This window comes from Aspergillus heteromorphus, assembly GCF_003184545.1.
Source record: "Aspergillus heteromorphus CBS 117.55 chromosome Unknown BO70scaffold_3, whole genome shotgun sequence".
Classification (NCBI taxonomy): Eukaryota; Fungi; Ascomycota; class Eurotiomycetes; order Eurotiales; family Aspergillaceae; genus Aspergillus; species Aspergillus heteromorphus.
The window spans coordinates 485,081-506,463 of NW_020290408.1; the positions used below are offsets into that span (position 1 = coordinate 485,081).

Below are 21,383 nucleotides of genomic sequence, written 5' to 3' on the forward strand. Positions count from 1 at the left end.
CATGAAATGAAAGAAATGGAGAAAAAGACGAAAAAAAAAAAAAAAAAAAAGATCAAACAACCCCCTAACTCCTAAGAGCAGAGAAAGCCAAACCGACCCAGATCGAAACAAAAATAAAAGATAAAAATAAAAATAAACCCCAATAAAACACCTAACTTTTTCCGCATGACAACCACCAAACCACAAACACAAACACAAAGACAAACAAAAATAGAAACCCGAAAAGAACAGCAGAATGAAAGCCCAAACCATCTCATCTCATCGATGTTCCTCCCTCATCTGAAAATCCTTATGCACCTTAATACTCATCAAATCATAGCCGAGACACTCCTCCTCATCGCTCAGCCTGCCCTCCTTACCCATACTGTCCAACTCGACATGAACGGAAGTAGTGGTGAGGATGGCCTCACTATCGCGGCGTTGGCGACTCTCATCGACGGGGTGGAACTTGCTCATCAGGTCTGGGGCGAAGCGCACGCCCTTGGACGCGTTCGTCTTCGGGTTGGGGGGTGGTTTGGGGCCGGGGCCGGCGCCGGCGCGGTTGATGATGGTGCGAAAGAGCGGCTGCAGGACGGGGAGACAGGCGCAGACGATGCCGATGGACGGCTCGATGCTGGACCAGATGAACACGTTGCCCAGGTTCCAGGTCACGTCGACGTCGGTGATGAATGTGAAGTAGTAGATTCGGATGGCGGAGGCGACGCATACACTATATTATTTATGACCGAGTGAGTCGGTGAGTCCGTGAGTGAGTGGATTGATAGGATAGGGTGTGGTGCGGGATGAGATGAGATGAGATGAGATGAGATGATGGGTGGGATGGGTGGTAGATGTAGGGTTGGGTAGTGGGGGGGGAATATTGGAAGGGAAGAAACGTACAATCCCCCCAGCAAAAATATACTCAGAATCTGAATCTTCTGCGCGACGCGCAGCTGCAAGCGCCAGACGAGCGGGATGGGGACCAGGAGGATCAGCACGTCGCCGGCTAGGTTGGCCACCGCGTGGCCGATATAGAACGGGTATAGGTTGTAACGCTTGTAGCCGCCCCATGGGTCCTCGTATTCGGACCAGTAGTAGGAGATGGGCTGGCAGGCGCTGAGGAAGGCCGCGGTGCAGCCGACCCAGTAGGCGAGGGATAGGATGATGCATGCCCACATGGTCCATTGCATGCCGAAGAGCCGTCGGTAGGAGAGGATGATGCTGATTTTGATGAGGGGGACGGTGAGGATGTAGAGGAGGAAGTTGGCGAAGAGGATCTGTGGTGTTTGGTCGTTGTGTTAGAGAGGGGGGGGGGTGATTATGGGGTTGGGGAGAGGGTACTTGGGGATTGAGGGTGGTGGTTGAGTTGGGATACGTACGCGCACCATGTGGATGATCTCATTCAGATTGACCACCCACACATGTCTTCCTAGTCCATAGTATCCGCCTGCGGAGGTCAGTATGCGATGCGGTCAGATCCGGTGGTACGCACCGGCAATGGCACAGGCCATGTTTGCTGTCCCTGATACCTGTGCTTCCGATGAGTGGAGGGTCTAGCAGCGATGTGACTGTACGTACCAGGGCGGCGACGATCAGCCAGTCATCGAGGGCGATGCGCGCCTGTTGCACTTTGGTGCGCGAGTACAGGCGGAAGCAGATGGTGATGAAGGCCAGGGCATACATGGAGACGACGACGGCATCGTTGCGGGCGGTACTGTTGGCGGACAGATCGATGTTGCTGGGCGGCTCGCCCACAAGACTCGACAGCGACATATCCGGGGTCTACAGATGTTCGGATCGGCGCAGACGCATGGCGTAATAAGAGGAGGGACCGGGACGAGGTGGCAGAGTGCAGACACAGACAGACGAGCGTCCGGGGGCGCGTCAGGGTTTTTCATGGATCGGAGGGTTAGGGGCCAGGAGTGGGCAGGTCCCGGTAATATTATAATCATATAGTCATATTAGAGCCCGCTGGCCCTGCTGGCTACTCTGGCTAGAGAGATACTAGTGATGTAATCGGGCCATGAGGGATGGATGCATTGCTGGGGGCGGGTTCCCATCCTTCCATCCGCGCGGCAGGCATTCTAGAATCCGCACTGACTTACTTCGTACTTGCCTTTGACTCTCAGTCTTGGACGACCAGGCTGGCTATGCTCTGCCCGGCCAAGCGGCTTAGCCTGGGTGGGGGCGCATTGACGGTCCCCACCGGGCCTGTCAGAATTTGAGTGCAACTTCGGGTGCCTGGCTAACCATTCCCGGATATTAGCCGTCTCGGTCGCCCTGGCTTTTCACTGCCTGGCCATCCACGGGATCTGGGCGGCAGACTGGTCAACCGCCACAGGGGGTCTTGCCGCGTACTGCGAGACGAGGTGTACCGTGTAGCGTGGGGATATCCAGATAGGGCAAGCAGCCAGCCCGGACACGGCAGCCGACAAGAGGGGGCAGGGGGCGCCTGCCGGCATGTCAGCGACTCAGCGTCAGCACCGCAGGAAGGCTGCAGCAGTGCCTGCCTGCCAGGTTCATGGCCCCAACGTCGGGGCTGGACAGTGGTGAATGGGCAGCTTCCGATGATCATTCTCACCCAAGCTCCCCTCCCTCCCCGTCCGCACGTGGCCCAAGCGGTGATCTGACTGCGGCGCTGCGCATCAGGCTCCCAGGCAGGTCGACTGCCAGTGCCAGCTGGGAACGCAAACTGGGTGGGCACTGGACCTGGGAACCGGACAGACGCCTGGCGGAGGGAAATGGAGAATGGGCGAAATTAAGCATACTCCAAATATTAAGGTGCTGGCCGGGACCCGCTAGGCCCGGGGGAACTCCCTAAACCGAGAGGGTGACCGGTGACCAGCGACCCAGGGTGCTAGCAGTCTAGCTAACTACTCAACCCCTGATGGGACTGGGCGTTGAGATGGATCATTGAGGAGGCCGAAAACCGCCGACACAGGGCAGGGGTGGCCAGACCACGGATGTGCCGACGCGTCGGGCGATCCTGGGTCGGAGATGGGAGGATTAAAGAGGGATTGCGATGGGTTCCCTCGGGGGATCGGGATCTGCCCAAACGGGCGATCGGGGGGGAGCACTGGTTGCGGATCATTCGGCAAATCAGCAGCAGTCGTGGATCCGAGTAGAGTACGGAGTACTCGATACAATGATGACTCCATCGACGATGGACAGGCGGCAAAAGGAGGCAGTGAATGAATGGGATTAAAGCAGTTGGAGAACAGAAAACAGGAGAGCCAGTGGAGGCACGAAAACAATGTAGCCAACCAGAAACCGCCATTCCGACCTTTGCCCTAGTCCTGGCTGGGTTAGAAGCCCTTGTAATAAATAAGTAACTAACTACACTCTGGGTGTGTGTTAATCTAGGCTCGGAGCATCTGCGTATTCATCTATCTTCTCCTCCTTCTTTCCTCTTTCCTCTTAGACAGCATACCTAGATACATAGATACATAGTCAATTCCACCGTCCACGATCCCTGGTCGATCGGCTTTCCCGTACTGGCACTTTATCGTGCACACCCGCAACTGGCTTCGTCCCCCCTGCAATCTCCGTTGCCAGGCACCGGTCAATCTCTGCCATCCATCCATTCATTCATTCATCCAATATATGGCTATTATTTATCCGGTCGCACTGCTCCTATTTCGTAGGCAACAGAACAATATACACCGGGTTACTTTAACGGAGTACACGCACCCGATGTCTACCTACTAGACAAATGCCAACGACGGAACCGGAACGGAACACCCACCCACCCAGTGCCAGAATAATACCATGACATGACCTGGAGAAGAGAAATCCTCCGGTGTGGATTGGCTGTTGACTGTTTAGTGCTTTCCTCTGAAATCCTGCTGGAATCCTCCCCGGGCCAATCGGGATGACTCCCAGGAGGTAAACGCCATCATCCACTGGCACCCATTCCTGATTCCTCCCGTTCCACGGAATATGTACTTCTGACACTGACACCGACGGCTGTTCTCCTATACTACAGATCATAATCCCACTACCTACCTCCCTTGAGTCAATCGCCAGCTGAGACATCCATCCCAACCTTATCCGTCCCAGCGACCGGGTCAGACATGCGCCCGCCACCCACCCTGGTTCTCCCCCGCCTTTGTTTCACCTGTGCATGCCACGCAGGATTGCCACGCGGATGGGCAAAAGCAACGTGGGCGACAGGGGTCGCTGGCCGGCATCTGAAACCGTTGAGTCCGAGTCCGAGTCTGAGTCTGCAGAATGCGGATTCTTCCACGGATCCGCTTGGCTGCGAGGTGGCTGATTCATTCTGGAATCCCTCGACCGTCGACAAAATCCCCATTGGCCGGCTGACTGAAGAATTCCGGGTGTGGGGCGTCGGAATCCTCTGGCTCGGATTCGGATGCAATGGCAACAGCAGCAGTAACAGCAGCAGCTGACAACAGTAGTCTAGACTCGGTAAGATCAGTGACATCGTGATGCAGATGGCCATGCATTTGGTTTGTTCCCCCTTTTGGTCCTCACCTTGCAAGGCAGAGTCGACCAAAGGGTTTACCGACCTCGTCGTCGGACTGGTTCGATCGCAGGATCGACTACCCGCAGCACTACGACCAACTGTTCAATCATAGTGGGCCGGAGACTAACAAACACCTTCACTGCGACCGGAGACGCCGAACACTTGCCTCCCTCCAAGACAACACTGGGCACCGCATTTTGGCCCTCTTCCCAAATATCCAGACAGATGTGCGAGATTTCCCGTGCAATTCAATCCACGGGCTAGATTGATCCTTCGTCTGTCCATGACAAACCGATAAGCGAAATGGGCAGAACGCACCCAGATCCTGCGAACTGACAGCCGGTCGGTCGGTCTGGTTTGCAGCGTCAGTGTGGCGTGGTTTTCTACAATCAGAGTGCAGTCCTGTATAATGCAGAGATAATGATTCCATGATGTCGCTGATCGCTACAAAGTATCATCGACATCAAATCACAGCCGGATCTGATCCTCGTCCCTTCGAATAACCAGATCAACCACGCTCCCGACAGACAACATGCCCGCAGCAGAGACAAAACCAACCCACCGCAAGCCCAAAACCCTATCGCATCACCATTACCACCACCATCCCCATCGTCACTACACACCATGCACCATGCACCACGCATCACACTGTCTTTCTTCGGACAGATATCAGAAAATACACGATCAGACCACTCTCCCCTGCCCGCAACGACTCCACCGCACCGTACCAACCCAGTCAGCCCAGCAACCCGGTTGAACCCGACTAGACTCGACTCGACTCGATACCACTCGACAGCCAGCGAGGACAAGGCAGGACAGGCTCAGCCAGAACAACCCAGGCTCAGCACTCCACTCCACTCCACACTCCCTCACCCATCTCCCACCCCATTCGCCAACTCGTCAAACCCCACCTTCACCAGGGGCCAAAAAGCATTAGTATGGGGGCGGAAAGGTGGCTGGGAGGGCGCAGGCGCAGGCCACGCCACGTGAAGGAAGGCATGGGGCCGTTAGGGCTGATGGCTGACGGCCCCCACGGGTTCTTGGTTCTCGGTTTGGTTCTGCGCTTCTTCACAGTTTACAGTTTACGCACAGCCTCCGTCTGATTTCTCACGTGGATCACATGGCACGGTTTGTCTGTTCGGCTGGAGGTGGAGGTGGAGGTTGAGGTGGATATGGATGTGGTTCAAGCGCTGTCTGCATGTCTGGCTGCCGCTGGATGTCGGAAGCCGCGGAGATTACTAGGAATGGTATCCTGTTCGTGGCGTGGTGTAGAGGTGGGGCCAATAAAGGGTCTTTGTAGTCTTGTGTAGTAACTATCGTGTTGGTGTTGGTTATGTAGCCTGGATGGAATTAGGATTGGGATTAGGATTAGTCAAAAAGGTCTGGGAGCGTGCCATGTGGGAGTGGACGGACCAGTAGCTTATCATGATTTGGTTTGATTTGATGGGATTTGATCTGGAATAACTGAAATGAAGATATCTGATGAGCAGTACAGAGCAGTGTGGAAATCCATCCATCATAACCCACGATGCTTTTCTTTCGTCGCCGTATAATTCTAGTGCTGGATTTGTCGGTCGCATACTACAGGGAGTGGGTAGTAAGTGAGTGTAGTTGAAAAAGCAAGGCAGTTTAAACGCGCTGTATACAACAAATAACAAACCAAAGAAAGAAAAACAACACTCTATAAGTACTAGACATGAAACACACCCACCCATCAATCTAAACTGCAATCTATATATATCATCCCGACATCCACACACTCATATCCTCACTTCCAACCAACTTCATATAACCCCTTCTCTCTGTCTCCTTCCAATCCGATCTTCTTCTCTTCACAAACACCTATCCAAATCATGAACCAACCGCTCCACCTCCCTCCCCATCTCCCCCACCAACGCCCTAACCTCTCTCTCCCCCAACACCCCGCCCTCGACCCTCACCCCAAACCCAATACTATCGGTGCTCGCGTCCGGCCCGACATCGATGAACACGTTCTCGCTGCTCAGGAACGATGTATCCAGGTCTGACACCGCGGTACGAGTATCCCGTAACGGCTTTGTGGGAAGGAAGTCCGTTGGGACGCCGATGCGGAGTGGGTGGAAGAGATTTTCGTTCTCTTTATTTTTGTTATTGTTGTTGTTGGTTTCGGTGGTTGATGACGGGGAGGGGTCGGTAGCTGAGGGAATGCCGTTTTGCATCCAGAGGAGGTTGATCCATGTGTTGAACAGCGGAGCTTTGGTACGGCTGGATTGGGCCCAGACGAGGACGTCGCGGAGGGAGCTCTGCTCGTAGGGAACGCGGGCAGCGAGGGCGGATTGGATGGTAAGGGCTTGAGTGAGCAGGTTATCATTACCACTCCCGCTGCTGCTCGTAGGAAAGATATCGGGAATAGTAAACGGGTTCACGTTCAGACACGGCCCAGAGAGATTCTCGATATCGTTGAAAGAGGCCGAGCGACCGGTCTGGTACAGCCCGATGGTTGGGCTCGAGACCCCCGTCAGGCGGGCGATGCAGCGGGCGACGGCGAGGAGAACGATGGTTTGAAGACTCAGTCCCGCAGAGCGGCACTTGCGCTCTAGCTCAGCGAGGTTCTTGACCTGCTCCCAGGCGCTGACGAAGAGTTGCTTATTGGGGTCTTCTCGACGGGGGCGATGGCGGAGGAGAGACTTGACTTTCTTCCAGGCGCTGGAGAGTGACTTTGAGGAGGATGGAGTGGGGGATTTGCGGATGAGTGTGGGAGAGGCGGGTTGGAGGGCAGAAGACCAGTATTGCTCCTCGTCGAGAGGACGGAGCGAGCGGAGAGAGAAGTCGACGAAGGAGGGGAAGTCCGGGTTCGTGCTGGGGGTTTGGCCGCGGTAGAGCTGGGCGAGTTCGGTGGCGAACATGGGCATGGTCCAGGCGTCGTAGGCGGCGTGGTTGATGAGGATGAGGATTCCGTCGCGGTCGGTGGCTTTCAGAAGGCGCAGGCGGACGGGGGGTGTAAATAGGGTGGAAGGGTGAAGTGCTTCTTCTCTGGCTTGGGCTTGGGCGGCTTTGGTAATGGACGCGGAGGACTTGATGACTTTGAAGATGCTGGGGTCGCGCGTCGCGTGTTTAAGGACGACCTGGACGGCCTCGGATGGTGAGATGGCCGCGAAGCAGGTGCGCAGGATGGGGTGGCGCTGGCGGAGCTGATACCACGCTTCCTCCAGTCTGGTGCTGTCGATGCGCTCCGAGGAAAAGTATGGCCAGGCGGGCTCGAAGAGCTTCCGGCCGGATTTCAGCCAGCCGATGAGATGGTAGAGTTGGCCGCCGAGACAGGGGAGAATTGCTTCGACGGAGTCCTTGCTCAGGTTGAGTCGTTGGAGTGCGGTCTTCTCCACCTCGTCGTAGTTCTTGATGAGTGCGCCCTGGGGCTCGACAGTTTGCTCCGGCATTGGCTGAATGCGCTGGCTAATGCCACGCACAGTATTTCCCTGGAGGATATCGGCCACGCTGGTCTTCAGGCCTTTTGATCGACAGATCGCAGCGATGCGGATTGCCGACAGCGAATCCAGTCCAATGTTGAAGATGCTGGTAGTGGGTGTGATGTTGTCCACAGACACACCGGCAATTTCGGCAAGTACAGACAGAACAATAGATTCGTGAGAAGGTGCTTCGGAATCGGCCTCGGAGGCAGGAGACTGTTCCCGGGGTAATTTGACCGGCAGCTCACCCAGTCCGTCAGGCACAATCGTGACGCATCTGGCGGGATGTTCAATGACATCGCGGAAAGCCGAGACAAACTCGTCCAGGAGACAGTTCAGCTTCTCCTGCGAGATATACCGTCCGTTGCAATTGGCACGGGCAACAATTCCATCGCGGGCATGATCGACCTCAATGTTGAGCTTGTATTCGGCCTCCGCCGCGTATTCGTCTGTCTCGTAGGGCATCCAGATTTGCTGCTCTTCAATGATGCTGCCAGCAAAGTCCGCGCTCTTCTGGAAAACGAAAAGAGTATCAAAGAAGACAGAAGTAGTCATGTTGGCCTGTCTAAGAGCGTTCTGCACAATCCTCAAGGGCGCGTGTTGGTAGGTCTGTGAGTCAATCGTGAGCTGTTGCAGACGCTGGGCCATAGCCCTGTTGCTCAGGAACTTGGGCTCGAAAGTCACTCTCTGAGCAACGGTGTTGAACAAAGGCCCCAGAGTCCTTTCCGCACCAGCAACAGGCAGAGAGCGACCGGCGAGGACTTGTCCGAAGACAACATCACGCTTCCCCATCACACCAGCTATCACCTTCGAATAAGCCAGAAGCGCCACGCTTTGCACGGTGACCTCCATTGCCTTGCATGCCTCGATAACACTCGACAAATCAAGGTCCACTCGGCGCTCAGAAAGAAACATGCGGTCAGATGACTCAGAGACAGGAAGTTCAGGAACCTCCGAGACTTCGTATCCGAGCAGGTTTCGAGTCCAGAAATCGCATGCTTCGTTTTGCCCGCTCACAACATGTTTGACGGTGTCCGAGAACTGTGGGCGTTCCGGAGAGCCACCGTCGTAGATGACCGCAAGGTCCTCAAACAGAAAGGGTATGGAAGCGCCGTCATACAGTGCATGATGCAAGACAATGACAAGAAGACGGGCTTCTGGTTGGGTGACTAGAATAGACCGAATGGGAGGAGTTTCGAACGAAGACTCTTCACTGAACGAGTACAGAGCGTTCACTTCAGAGAGAACATCAACGCCCGACGACAGATTGACCTCCTTCCACTCGAAAGGCGGACTTGAATGCACGGCCCCAATCCACGATGGTCCAAGTTCCTCAATGAGGTGGAAAGACGTGCGTAGAATATCATTCGTCTCAATGACCTTGCGAAGAGCCGCTTTGAGTCGAGTAGAATCTACTGAGTCCCTCAGCCGGACGGGATGAGGGTGAACATAAACTTGTCCTGACCCAAGGGTCTGCGTTATCATCCCAGACTGCAACGGGGTGGTTTCAAACATTGCGGTAACCGAGTCAGTCTCACCAAGAAGGCGAACATGCTTCCCATACTGCTCGACAGGAATTGCCGTAACATCCCCATCCCCATTAACCTCATTATCCAAACCCCGAGTCGAATCTTCCTCAACATGCTTCGCCAGCGCACCCACGCACGAAAATCGCATAACATCCGCCGAGGAAACCCCGAGCCCTGCCTCGCGCAGCTTGCGCGCAAACTGAATTGCCGTCACCGAGTCGACGCCCAAGCTGAGAAACGACGCGCCCTTGGTAACCTCCACCGAAGTTAACCCACAAAATGCAATCGTAATTTCCTGGATTGCTGTTTCCGTGGTGGACCAAGCGGTATCGTCCCATTGCACGGCTGCAGGGCGCGAGCCGGGTGCCGATGAGCCAGAGATGTTGAAATTATCCAACGAAAGACTCTCGCCCGACACAACGCTCGAGAGCACAGCGTCCATTTTTTCCAGGAATTCGTCTGCGTTGTAAACCGATCCGAATGCAGACGAGAAGACGCAGTTGAGCTGAATGGTGTCTGCGGAGTGGTTTGCTTCGACCTCCACGGCTAGCGGATACTCAGCGGGCATGTGGCTGTCCAATTCCTGCCAGAGACCGTGTTGCGGGGGCGAAGCAGTCCGAATGTAGGAGAATAGACAGTCAAAAAGAGGCGTGTCTGCTCTGACCCATCTTTGTATGTGTCGTAGAGACGTGTGCTGGAAATCCAGCGACCGGACAGTGGACTTCTGTACGTCCTCTACCACTTCAGCTACAGTACCTAGGTTGGCGGTATTCAGGCGACCGGGAATGGTAGTGATGCATGGAAGGAGAACCGAGGATGCCCCTGGCACAGACACGGCCCTACCGGAAAGTACCAGGCCATATGTCACGTCCGCCACGCCGACAGTATCAGCGAGTAGAAGAGCAAAGATTGCCTGTACTAACGATGGGACCGTGGTCTGCAGGCTCGCAGAGCGGTGCTCCAGTTCCGACAGCTTGCTACTGAACTTCCTGTGAATGGAGGTCGGGAGCTCCATGATATTAGTGTCCGCTCGGAAGAGCGTGGGATAGCATCCTTCCAGAAACCGAGACCAATGGCGCTTAGCCTTTTCCAGACCCTGGGTAAGGGCATGTTCAATGAAAGCCGATGGTGAGCCTCTCTGCGGAGTCGGCTGAGCCGCATAGTGTGCAGCAACATCTTCCATTAGCATGGAGAAAGACTCGCCGTCATAGAGCGCGTGGTGGATGTTGATAAAAAGAGCCAGCGACTCCTTGGTTTCTGAATTTCTGGCTAGCAGGAAGCGCACGGGAGGGTCCTTGGAGATATTCGAGATGATGTCCTGAGAGACAAGACCCCGTTGCGCTTTGTTCTGCTCGATCGAGTCATCCAAACTGGCGTACTCCTCCTCCTTCCACTGAGCTCGGTGGGAGTCGGCCGAAAAGACCACTTGTACCACCTGTTTGTCCAAGGGTGCAAACGATGTTCTCAAAATCTCGGTGTCACGAACCACGGCCTGCCAGGCAGACTTCAGCTTATCGACATCCATACGGGACTCCAGACGGAGGATAACATGGTTGACATAAAGCTGCTTTCCCTCACCATTTATTGAGCGGGCAACGAGACCTTCCTGAAGTGGCAAACAGGGTCGCACTACAGTGACCTCCGACACGTCAACTCCCGGTGATGGGTTGAGCCTGTAAAGCATTTCAATCCTTTGAAAAGCCTCGCGCGTCTTCGAAACATCCGTCTCCAACGAAGAGGAACTCCTAGGCAAACGTGCAAGCTGTTCGACCACCGGGTTGCCCATAACAATAGCCACCGTAGCTTCGTAGCCGATATTGCGGAGCTTTATCGACAGCCCTATAGCGCTCAGACTATCCAGCCCGATTTCAAAGATATTGGTCAGGGGTCCAACAGTAGCAGAATCCACCGAGATGATAGCGCAGATCTCCTTCACCACAGCCTCCTCATCCGCAGTCAAAGACCGAGTAACGACAGTCCCATCTTTATTCGCCAGCCTATTCCCCTGAAGAACAGTAGGAAGAGGAAGGTTCGAAAACAGACCCTGCAGCTCCTTGACATTCGCCTTTCCCGACATCGGCGCGAGCGGAATATATGTGATCGGCAGAATAAGCTCAGGAACCATGTAACTAGGCAGCTGCTTCTTGCAGACATCCTGAAGCTCCTTTCCCAGGGTCCCAAAATCCGATTGAAGGAAGACAACATCTCCGCCCTTCTCCCGCTGCCTAGTATCTGACCGCGCGATGAAGCAGATCAGCTGCATCCTCGACAAACCAGGGTGTTTGGCAACGGTAGTAACGACATCGATTCTGACCGGCGACGACGAACGAACCACCTCCGACACTTCCCCAAGTTCAAGTCTCTGGCCACGGATCTTGGTCTGGTCATCGCCACGCCCCAGATACTCGACCGAGTCGTCGGGCATCAGTCGTCCGATATCGCCAGTGCGATACATCCTCTCGCCACCGGGACCGGTGACGAACCCAGTCGCATCTGGTCGGTTGAGGTATCCTTTCGCGACCAGGTCCCCACTGAAGCACAGTTCGCCGGTTTGGCCCCGCAACGCGTAGTCAAATGTCCCAGGAACAAGGACATGGCCGACACAGGCCGCGAGCGGCGGTCCAATGTTACGCAGGTTGGTGTCCTTGCCAACACGGGCGAAGGTACAGCCGATTGTCACCTCTGTTGGACCATAGGCGTTGACCAGAGCCATCTGCGGCGCGGTAGCCCACGTGTCCAACACCTTCTGCGAGATCTTTTCTCCGCCAACGGTCATGTATTTCAGCGTGGGACATTGTTCGGGCACAATGCTTGTCTGGTCGACTAAAGACGGCACGAGACTTGCGTGTGTGATATCCCATTTGGAGAGCGTCAGGCCGAGATCGTCCAGGATCATCGTTCTCGGAGCCGTGGCTGTCGCCATTCCATGGCGCCATGGGAAGAACATCTCCAGGAGATGGGGGTCGAAAGCTCGGCTCGCTTGTGCGAGATACTTCCCCGTACCGGCTAGCTCTAACGTTACAGGAGCCTGCCGGCATGTGAATTCGGAAAAGGACTCGATAAAGGATGAGAGATTGCCGCGAGTCACCATCACACCCTTGGGCTTACCGGTCGATCCCGAGGTGAATAAGAGGTAAGCCAGGTCATCGGGATCAGATTGGTAATCTCTGTCGTCGGACGGCATTGTGGCAAACGAGTTCGCAAGCTCCGGATCATCAATGCACAACACGCGACAACTCTTCGGAACATTCGCAAATGCGGCCGAGAGTGATGTTTCCGTGAACACAATAGGACATTCAGCATCCTCAACCAAGAACGTCTTGCGATCCATCGGAAGACCCTCTTCGATGGGCAGATAGGTATTTCCTGATTTGAAGATACCGATAATTATCGGGTAGGATGGTAGGTTCCGCCCGGAGCAAACGGCAATCATCGTGTTCTTGTGACCGTGGGAAGCAATAAATGCCGCAACACGGTTTGCAGCAGCGTTCAACGTTCCGTACGTCATGGTCTCCTTTTCGACTCCACTCGACGAAATACTACTCGCAACTTCAACGGCTGTCAGTTCCGGGCGCTTCGCAGCGTAAACCTCCAACCAGTATGTTGGACTCAGGTGAACTGAGTTGGCCACCTCTTCGCTGACCGGCTGATACGAGACCGAGCGTAACGTTGCTGGAAGACGGGTGACGAGGCTAGCCAGAGGTTCATCAGGAGATTCGAGCATCGAGCTGATAAGCCCATCAATCTGACGGACAAAAATAGACAGCTGTTCCCGACACATCATACTGCTGTCCGCAGACGCTTCCAGGACAATGGAGCCATCCGCACCTTGGAACACATTCAGCGCCATTGGGTGCTCAACATGAAGACCGACTTCATCTTCCAGTTCGCGCCAGACACCAGGTTGAACGATAGAATCTGACTCTCTCGCAACATGAAAGTTAAACACGGCCGGATAAAGCGCCTCTCCCCTCGGCCGTTTAAGCATCTTCCGGACCTCACGGGCATGGATATGACGATGCTGCCAGGCCTGAACAGAAAGCCGATGCTGTTCTGCGAGCAACTCGCGGGTGCTTCCTGTTGGATGGAACGGGATCGGGACTACGGAAATCAGTGGCCCGATGCAGTCTTCCAGATCCGCGTGCAGGACTCGGTCAGACAGGGTCTCGGCGAAGACTGTCGCCGGAATGCCAAGATAGCCGAGGGAAACATAGGCCCAGGCTGCCCGAACGACAGAGGCAATGGATGAAACTCCAAGCTGCGCAGCGAAAGACTGCAGCTTGGCGGTTGGATGGGTCACTAATAACTCCTCCGCAATGAACTCGTGCCTAGGTGCTTCGCCCGGTTGCAGTCGCTTCCCGGTGAGATCGGGCCACACAGGAGCGTCCAGTTCGGAGAATCTCTTCAACTCGGCTTCCCAGAAGTTTCTAGTAGCCACACTGCGCTTCTCTCCAGGAAGTATAATCGAAAGTGCATCGGTGAGTTGATGTCTGCGGGGCGGTTTGTACGCGTACGCGGATCGCACATCGTTCATGATCAGTCCTAGTGAAGGCCCGTCGTGGATAGAGTGGTGGATGGTCAGAACCATAAGTCTTGCATCACCGGTATCAAACACAGTAACTGCCCAGGGCGAGTGTCTGAAGTAGTTCTTTTGGTGTCTTGTCATGATATCCTCGATTCGGTTATCGCGGAGCTCTACCAATTCCTGCGCAGAACAATTGACATATTCCCAGTCCAAATCGGGAAGTGTATATATGATCTGCAAGATCGAGAAGTCGCGAGATTGGACGTTCTTATTGTCGACTTCAGCAACAGGAATAAACCCTGTTCTCAAGGCCTCGACTTTCTGGCTAGTTGCAAGCCAAGCTTGCTTCAGCCGCGTCACATCCACTGAAGTATCAAGTGCAAAGAAATGATTGCTCCAATACATGTTGTATGTGCCCATGGTCTCACTAAGCAGACTTTCCTGGATCGTGGTCGCCCGGACGGTGACAAACTCCTCCAGGACTCTAGTCGCTGCGGCAGGGTGCCAGGTCTCGTTAAATGTGCCCACGTCGAAGGTCTCAAACGTGGATTTCTCAGTGGCACCAGAAGCTGAAACCAACCTGACAAGGTCCTGGATAGTCACACAATTCAAAACCTCCACAACTGACAGCTGATGGCCAGCCTCTTTCAGCCTAGAAGCTAACCGGATCGCGCGAATAGAATCAATGCCTAGACTTCCCATTCGGCTGGATTTCGTCACGATTGATTTTGAGATTTTAGCCAGGGAAGCGATCATATCCATTATCTGGTTGGCCATGGACGCATTAGCCTGATCCTCGGGATCAACAAAACCATCTGCCTCTGGGTTCAGCTCCCTTTCCCAGCTATCGATGTCCACACAGGCATAGGCAGCCTGCAGTGCTCTGCGGTCTGTTTTCGCCGACGACGTTCTTGGGATGCGTGACACCACCAAATAAACGGACGGTATCATGTGGTCAGGCAGGACGCTTTGGGCCTTATTGCTGGCCGCACGGGCAATCTCAAGTGCCGTAGCACCAAGCACCAGGATCTGCTCGTCGTCCGTATTTGCAGCCTTCGATGCAGAGATAAACGCAACCACGACTTTATTGGGCCGATCTGGTCGGTTGAGGATCATCGTCTCAATACTCTCAGCCAGGGGATGACACTGTGCAAGAGAGAAGCTAATCTCGCTCAGCTCCACTCTGATGCCACCGAGCTTGACCAGATCATCTGCACGATTGATGTACTCAAGGGAACCATCCGCAAGCATACGGACCAAGTCGCCGGTATAGTAAACCACCTGTCCAGCCTCCTCATTCCAGACGTATTTGATCTTGTTGACATCCTCCTGGTTGAGATAGCCAGGAGAAAGCTGAGGCCCACCCAGCGCTAGCTCGCCAATGGCATTCTTCATGACCAGACGCTGATCCTTAGTCACGAACACAGACACAGTATCCATCGGCCACCCAATGTTTGCGCTTTTGATGTTCTTGTGCTCGTTTCCGAACTCTCGTATTGTCGAGACTACGGTCACCTCGGCAGGACCGTACGTGTTGAAAGCTCTCATATTGGTGCCCCAGTCGTCAGCGACCGGCTGCGTCAGCTTTTCGCCGATCATGGTGATTACTTGAAGCGTCTCACACGACTTCCGTGAGACGCCGGCTGCAAAGGCGGGGGTCAGATGAGCGTGGGTCGCCTTGGTGATATTTGCTAGCCTCGAGAATGAACCGAGCATGATTTCCCTCGAGGCAGAGATAAGCACGCCGCCTACGCCCCAGGTGTAGAAGATGTCTTGGATTGAAACATCGAATGTATACTGCGAGAATTGCAAGCAGCGGACACCACCTGCGACATCAGTCGGGATATCTTTCTGAAGGGATTTCATACTTGATACGGCAGAGGAGTGTTTGATTGGAACACCCTTCGGCGCGCCTGTCGTACCGCTGGTCCAGATGAGATAGGCCATACCATCAGGCGTAGCTCTGTGTTGGGATCTCTGTGCCACTCCGTTTGCTGTGACCTCACGGGTGGTAAACTTGCTGACGTCAATCACGTCAACACCGGTGGGAATTGAGCCTTCCGGTAGCGGGCCATCTGCGCCAGAGACGAGAAGTATCTTCGATGCAGTGCGTGCAATAAGGTCATGGCGGCGTTGCGGAGGGGAAAGAGTATCGATCGGACACCACGCACCGCCAGCCTTCAGAATACCAAGGATGGCAACATACATGGCGGGGCTTTTCTCGATGCAAATTGGAATCGGCGAGTTTGTCAGCTGAGCACCTGTTTGAAGCAGAGAATCCGCGAGATAGTTGGCAAGAGCGTTGAGCTCTGAGTACGACCATATTATATTGTGCGGGTTGCTATCATCGTCCAAGTCATGCTTGAATATCAATGCAGGGTCATCAGGATGGGAAGCGGCATGTTCTTCGAACTGGGAATGCAGCAAAGCTTCATTTGAGCCGAAAGACGGATCTGGGTTAAAGCTTGACCTCAAATCCGGTGCTGTGCATGATGAAGCATTCAAGAAGTTCCCATCAGGTTGGTTTAGTATAAACGAGACAATATCAGACATCTGCCGGAGCATCATCTCCGCTGAGGTATGGTCAAGTTGAGCGTCATTAAAGCTGGCACGGAAGGTCAAGGACGAGTCGACGCCAGGCCATACTTCAATCATGACCGCGAAGTCATTTGCCATGGCCGGGTGGTCGATTGAGCTCCATAGACCACTGTCGCTGGACCCTGCGTTGAAGTCCTGGTAGGCGATGAGGGTGTCGTATGGAAGGCGGCCCTCTGCCGTTACCAGTGACCCCAAACGAGGTTGCAAATGAGACAACGTTTGCGCGTTGAAGGTTGTCAGGTGGCGCGCAACGGATCGGTTAGTCCACAGTTCTCCATGGTCCTTTTCGATTTGACTCAGGGAAAGCCTAATTGGGACAGTTGTAAATGTCGGACCAACACAGGCTTCCGAGTCACGATCAAGTCGTCCAGACACGACACTGCCCATGACTACGTCCTGATCCAGTGTCCCAGTGTAAGCCAGCAGAACCGATCCCCAAGCAGCTTGAAGAATAGAAAGCGGTGTCGACCCCATACTCCTGGATCGTCTCTTCAGGCTGTCGTAGCTCGTGCGAGCAGTGATCTCGACACAGCCGGTCTGCTTCGTCGGGCGCGAGCGGTAAGAGGTGACAGAAGGGAACACGACTGGCGAATAACCTTCCAAATGCTTCTCCCAAAAACGAGCGGTTCCCGAATGGTCGGCCTGAAAGTGATGTTTCACGATGTGCTCCAGTGGGATTCGTGATGCCAGGAGCTTCCCCAAATACACCGAAGCCACATCTTCCAGCAAGAGCTGCAGAGAGCCCCCATCAAAGATTCCATGAAACATGCTCAGAACGATCCGAGATGATTGAGAGGATGTAATCAGGGACAACTTCCAAGGCGGATTAGTGAGCTCTATTGACTCTTCTGCGCGTCGAAGAGCTATACGCAAAGTTTCTTCGGATGCTTCCTCTGTCGTAGGGTAGACCCCCCACTCCGCGGAGACTGCATCGGCCAGTATGCATTGCGCAAACGGTGCCATGTCATCATCAAGCCAGCAAAAGACTGTCCGGAACGAGTCGTAGCTTGCGATAACGGTTTCCCAGGCCCTTTTCATTTGATTAATGTTGACATGTGGTTCGAGTGGAAGAACAGAGTGATAAATATACGAGCGATTTGCAAAAGACTTGTCAGACGTACTACGTAGGAAGCTTGTCAACATGCCGGATTGTGTAGCGGTGGTCGGAAGCACGCGTTGGATCTGTTCAGGGCTGACGCTCAGTCTCTCTGCGCAAACTAAGCGGTTTCGATCACTGAATGCTATGAGGTTGTATTGCAAGGCTTCATCAGAACCGTTGGCTTGAGTCCCGTTAACTTGGCGATGCTGAGAGACGGCCGCGACCAGCCCTTTCGGTGTTCCGGCCTGCAAAACATCCCCAACAGATAGTCCCTCGAGAGAATGGTCTCTTAGCCTTTGCAGCAGCCGCATCGCACCGAGGCTATCAACGCCGAGCGAAAACAAGTCAGTCCCGGGTTTGATGGCAGATACGTCCTCATCCGTTGATTCTGCGATAATACCAATCACGAGGTGCTGAAAAGATTGGAGATTCTCGTCGTCTGGCGTCTCCCACTCATCATCATGGACTCCGTTTGTCTGACTGGGCTTTGATTTAGAAGCAGAGTAAAACTTCAAATTGCCGTCATCTCTTTCCAGTGTCGCTGTTATGGCCTTGCGATCGACCTTGCCGGAGCTAGACCTAGGAAGTGCCTCGAAGAATATGTAAGACGATGGGCACATATAAGAAGAGAGGTGTTGTTGCGTGCTCCGTTGTGCTTCTTGAACGAGTCGCTGCTTTCCCTCCTCGCTACTATCACTTGCCACCAAGCACGCGACAATCTGCTCGCTTCCCTGCACATTAACGTCGCGTTTTGAGACAATAGCCACAACCTCTGTGACCCCTTGCACTGTCGCAAGGGCGGATTCAATCTCGCCTAATTCAAGGCGACGGCCACTGATCTTGACCTGGTCGGAGGTAATACGGCCGAGGAATTCGATTACCTGAGATCCGGACTCATCCCAGACAATGCGCGCCATATCTCCCGTCCGATATAGATAACCAAACTCGTCACTGTGAACAAAGGACTTTGCGGTTTCTTTGGGACGATTTAAGTATCCTTTGCTGACTTGAGGGCCTCCTATTGCTAGCTCGCCAGCAAGGCCAGCTGGGAACGGTTTGGGGGTGTGGCTGTTTGGGTCAAGAACAAACATTGCACAGGTCGGCAGGGCTTCGCCGATGATTGAGCCACGGACGTTATATCCGAATGGCGCGAGGAAGGTGCAGTTGATAGCTCCCTCGGTGGGCCCGTAGGCATTGACCAGCATCCGTGATGGCTCCGGAATTGAAAGCGTTTGATCGGGAGATTTTGTAGAGAAGCTTTCGATGACGGTCCTGTTCAGCTTTTCACCCATGGTCCAGAGAGACTGCAAAGTAGTCAACCGAGATGGGCGGAGAAGTGCGGCCAAGCTGGGTGTAGCCATCATGACAGTCGCTCTAGCTTCGTTCACGGTCGCTTCGAGGTCTGTCAAGGTCAGGTGGCGCAGAGCCGAACAGAGCGTAGCACCGCTGCTCAAGGTCACGAATATTTCCATGAGTGACGGATCGAAGGTCGGAGACGCGAATTGGAACCAGCGGAAGTCGCCTACAGAGTCCCCTGGGAGTGGAATGGCTGTAGCGTGGGACGCGATGGAGCAGGCGACCGCCAGATGACTGACTTGGACACCTTTCGGTTTTCCAGTCGAGCCGCTTGTGAACAGCAGATAGGCTGTTTGGTCATGCTTAATGTGTAACTGTTCCAATTGTTCGTCCGCGGGAGAGGGTTCGAGATGGCCGTCCCTCAGCTCCCTCCATTTGGAGACCTCCGCCACATCAACCCAATGATGTCGGGTCCCATCACTGTCACTACCATCTGTGCGCCACGGCCCGGAAGAGGGCTCCGGAGTATTGCCCAGTATTATGGGACAGGCAATATCTTGCAGGATTTCCCGTACTCTTTGCACCGGCGCATCCTGGGGAATGGGAGAGAAGGCGAAACCCGCCTTGAGAATAGCAAGGTATGAGATATAGAGTTCTGGCGATGTTGTCATGTAAACAGGGATGATGCGACCGTAATCCGCATGGCCTGAATCGGACAAAAGAGTTCTAACATGCACAGCCAAATTGGTGGCTGCTTGATTAAGCGCGGCGTAAGTAAGAACGCTGTGCTCCGCCGCAGCTGTTACAGAGGGCAAGGAATGAACAAAATCAAGCGCAATAGCATTAGGTTTTCGATGGGCCCAGCCCTCGAAAGAAGCATGAAGAAGGAATTGTTGAGGGTCATCGGAGTCGGCAGTTTCGTTATGCTCGGTCTCTCGCGACGGGGGTATCATAAGTGGGGGGAAGTTGACGATCGAGAGGTCGGGAGGAGGGGCCTTGAGGGGGAGCGAGGGAGCAGAGTCCGCCAGATGCGTCGCAAGGGTTCTGAGCAGCTGTTCCACCGCGGGCAAGGGGATTAGGTGTCCGGGATAGGCGAATCTGATTTCCAGGGCGCCGTTCGTGGTAGCCGGCCTAATAAACGTTGTGAAGGTCTTGGCCTGTCAGTCAGTGGGCACATCGGGGGCTATCGTTGGGGAGAACTGACAGTTTGTTGAGCACCAGAGGCATGTCGCTCGCCATTTTCAGGCTCGGCAGACAATCCCAGGTCCAGATAAAACTGTATTTCGTCTCTGTCTCCGTGCTGCTCACCGAGTTCACGAACCACGCAACTTGGCTGCCCGTTCTCCGCAACGACGGAAGCCGAAGCCACCGCGCGCGTTGGCTGCGACCCGATCGTGAAGCTCGAGGAACGGGAAACGAAGAAAGCAACATCCTCCAGTCCCGTGAAGCGGGAAACAAAACGAGCATAGCCTTGGATCAAGCTGCTCGCGACGTCCCGGAGGTCCGCGCCGCAAACAAGCTCGAGTGGCGAACTGATCGCCGCAGAGCTCCCCAGAGGCTTCTCCACTGCATATTGATCGATGGTGTCCAGCGGCGGGACTCTCGTGGCTGGGAGAAGAGTGGCCATCGTGGACTGCTGGCGGGGAGAATGGAAGTGAGCAACAGTCTTGCCTGTGGAATGGGCCGACCTTTTGTGCCCCTCTTTTGTCGGGGTTCCGGCAGCCATTGCGTTAGTGATTCTCGAGCGGGGTCGTCGCGGACCTGCGATGGAGGCTGCGATCTGGACTTGCTCGACAGCAGGACGGACACAACACCAACAGTCGACGTCGTGATGGAGTAGACGTCGCTGTCACTGACTGACATTCAGGAGAGGATTGGGATCGTTAGCGACCGTAGCACAAGGGCAGAAAGGCACAAAGGCATTTTCGCACGCAGGAACTTCCAGCTCACGACCATTCAGCGTCATTGGCAGTGGATCCTGAAGGATATAAGTGCACGGCCATTGGACGAGGGGATGAGGAGTGGGGGGACAAGATTCAAGGCTTGGGCCACCGCAGGGCGTCTGGCTTGATTGGCGGTATTCCGATGTGCAGCTGCCAGGCGGGCTTTGGGCAAGAGTCGGCGCGCGACCGACACCCCCATGGCCTGACCGCCCGGTGCATGGTTTCTCCGATCCTCGGCCCCATTATCTGATTAGATCATCTGATTAGATCAGTACGGTTTGGTCAGGTCAGCTGGATTACAGGATATTCTATTACCGTTCACTGGAATCTGGACCAGCATCACCATACTGTTCACCATTTATAGGCTATCATGGTGCTCTAACTGAGCAATGATGCAAACTTGACCGCGATATGAGCGACTCAAACTATACTCTTCCCACATATTGAAAGCAACCTCTAGTGAGATATACTATTTCCAGCCA

At 54.4% G+C, this 21,383-nt stretch overlaps 4 protein-coding genes across 4 annotated transcripts; 1 reads left to right on the forward strand and 3 right to left on the reverse strand.

The window, feature by feature from the left end:
- Window positions 1-140: 140 nt before the first annotated feature.
- BO70DRAFT_384888 (uncharacterized protein) lies at window positions 141-1,802 on the reverse strand. The gene is made up of 5 exons (XM_025545693.1): window positions 1,558-1,802; window positions 1,472-1,508; window positions 1,359-1,426; window positions 880-1,256; window positions 141-709 (listed from the first exon to the last, which is right to left on the reverse strand). Exons 1-5 carry the CDS (start codon window positions 1,750-1,752, stop codon window positions 259-261), a joined length of 1,128 nt encoding a protein of 375 aa, XP_025402708.1. The 5' UTR covers window positions 1,753-1,802; the 3' UTR covers window positions 141-258.
- An 899-nt stretch (window positions 1,803-2,701) lies between these two features.
- On the reverse strand, window positions 2,702-3,368 carry BO70DRAFT_130144 (uncharacterized protein). Its single transcript, XM_025538018.1, has one exon. It carries the CDS (start codon window positions 3,254-3,256, stop codon window positions 2,849-2,851), a length of 408 nt encoding a protein of 135 aa, XP_025402709.1. The 5' UTR covers window positions 3,257-3,368; the 3' UTR covers window positions 2,702-2,848.
- A 1,624-nt stretch (window positions 3,369-4,992) lies between these two features.
- BO70DRAFT_130152 (uncharacterized protein) lies at window positions 4,993-5,626 on the forward strand. The gene has a single exon (XM_025538019.1). It carries the CDS (start codon window positions 5,090-5,092, stop codon window positions 5,453-5,455), a length of 366 nt encoding a protein of 121 aa, XP_025402710.1. The 5' UTR covers window positions 4,993-5,089; the 3' UTR covers window positions 5,456-5,626.
- Window positions 5,627-6,026: 400 nt separating this feature from the next.
- Window positions 6,027-20,684, reverse strand: sidC (nonribosomal siderophore peptide synthase SidC; the record flags this gene model as incomplete). Its single annotated transcript, XM_025547370.1, has 2 exons — window positions 6,027-20,115; window positions 20,163-20,684. 2 exons carry the CDS (start codon window positions 20,682-20,684, stop codon window positions 6,298-6,300), a joined length of 14,340 nt encoding a protein of 4,779 aa, XP_025402711.1. The 3' UTR covers window positions 6,027-6,297.
- Between the last annotated feature and the right edge of the window lie 699 nt (window positions 20,685-21,383).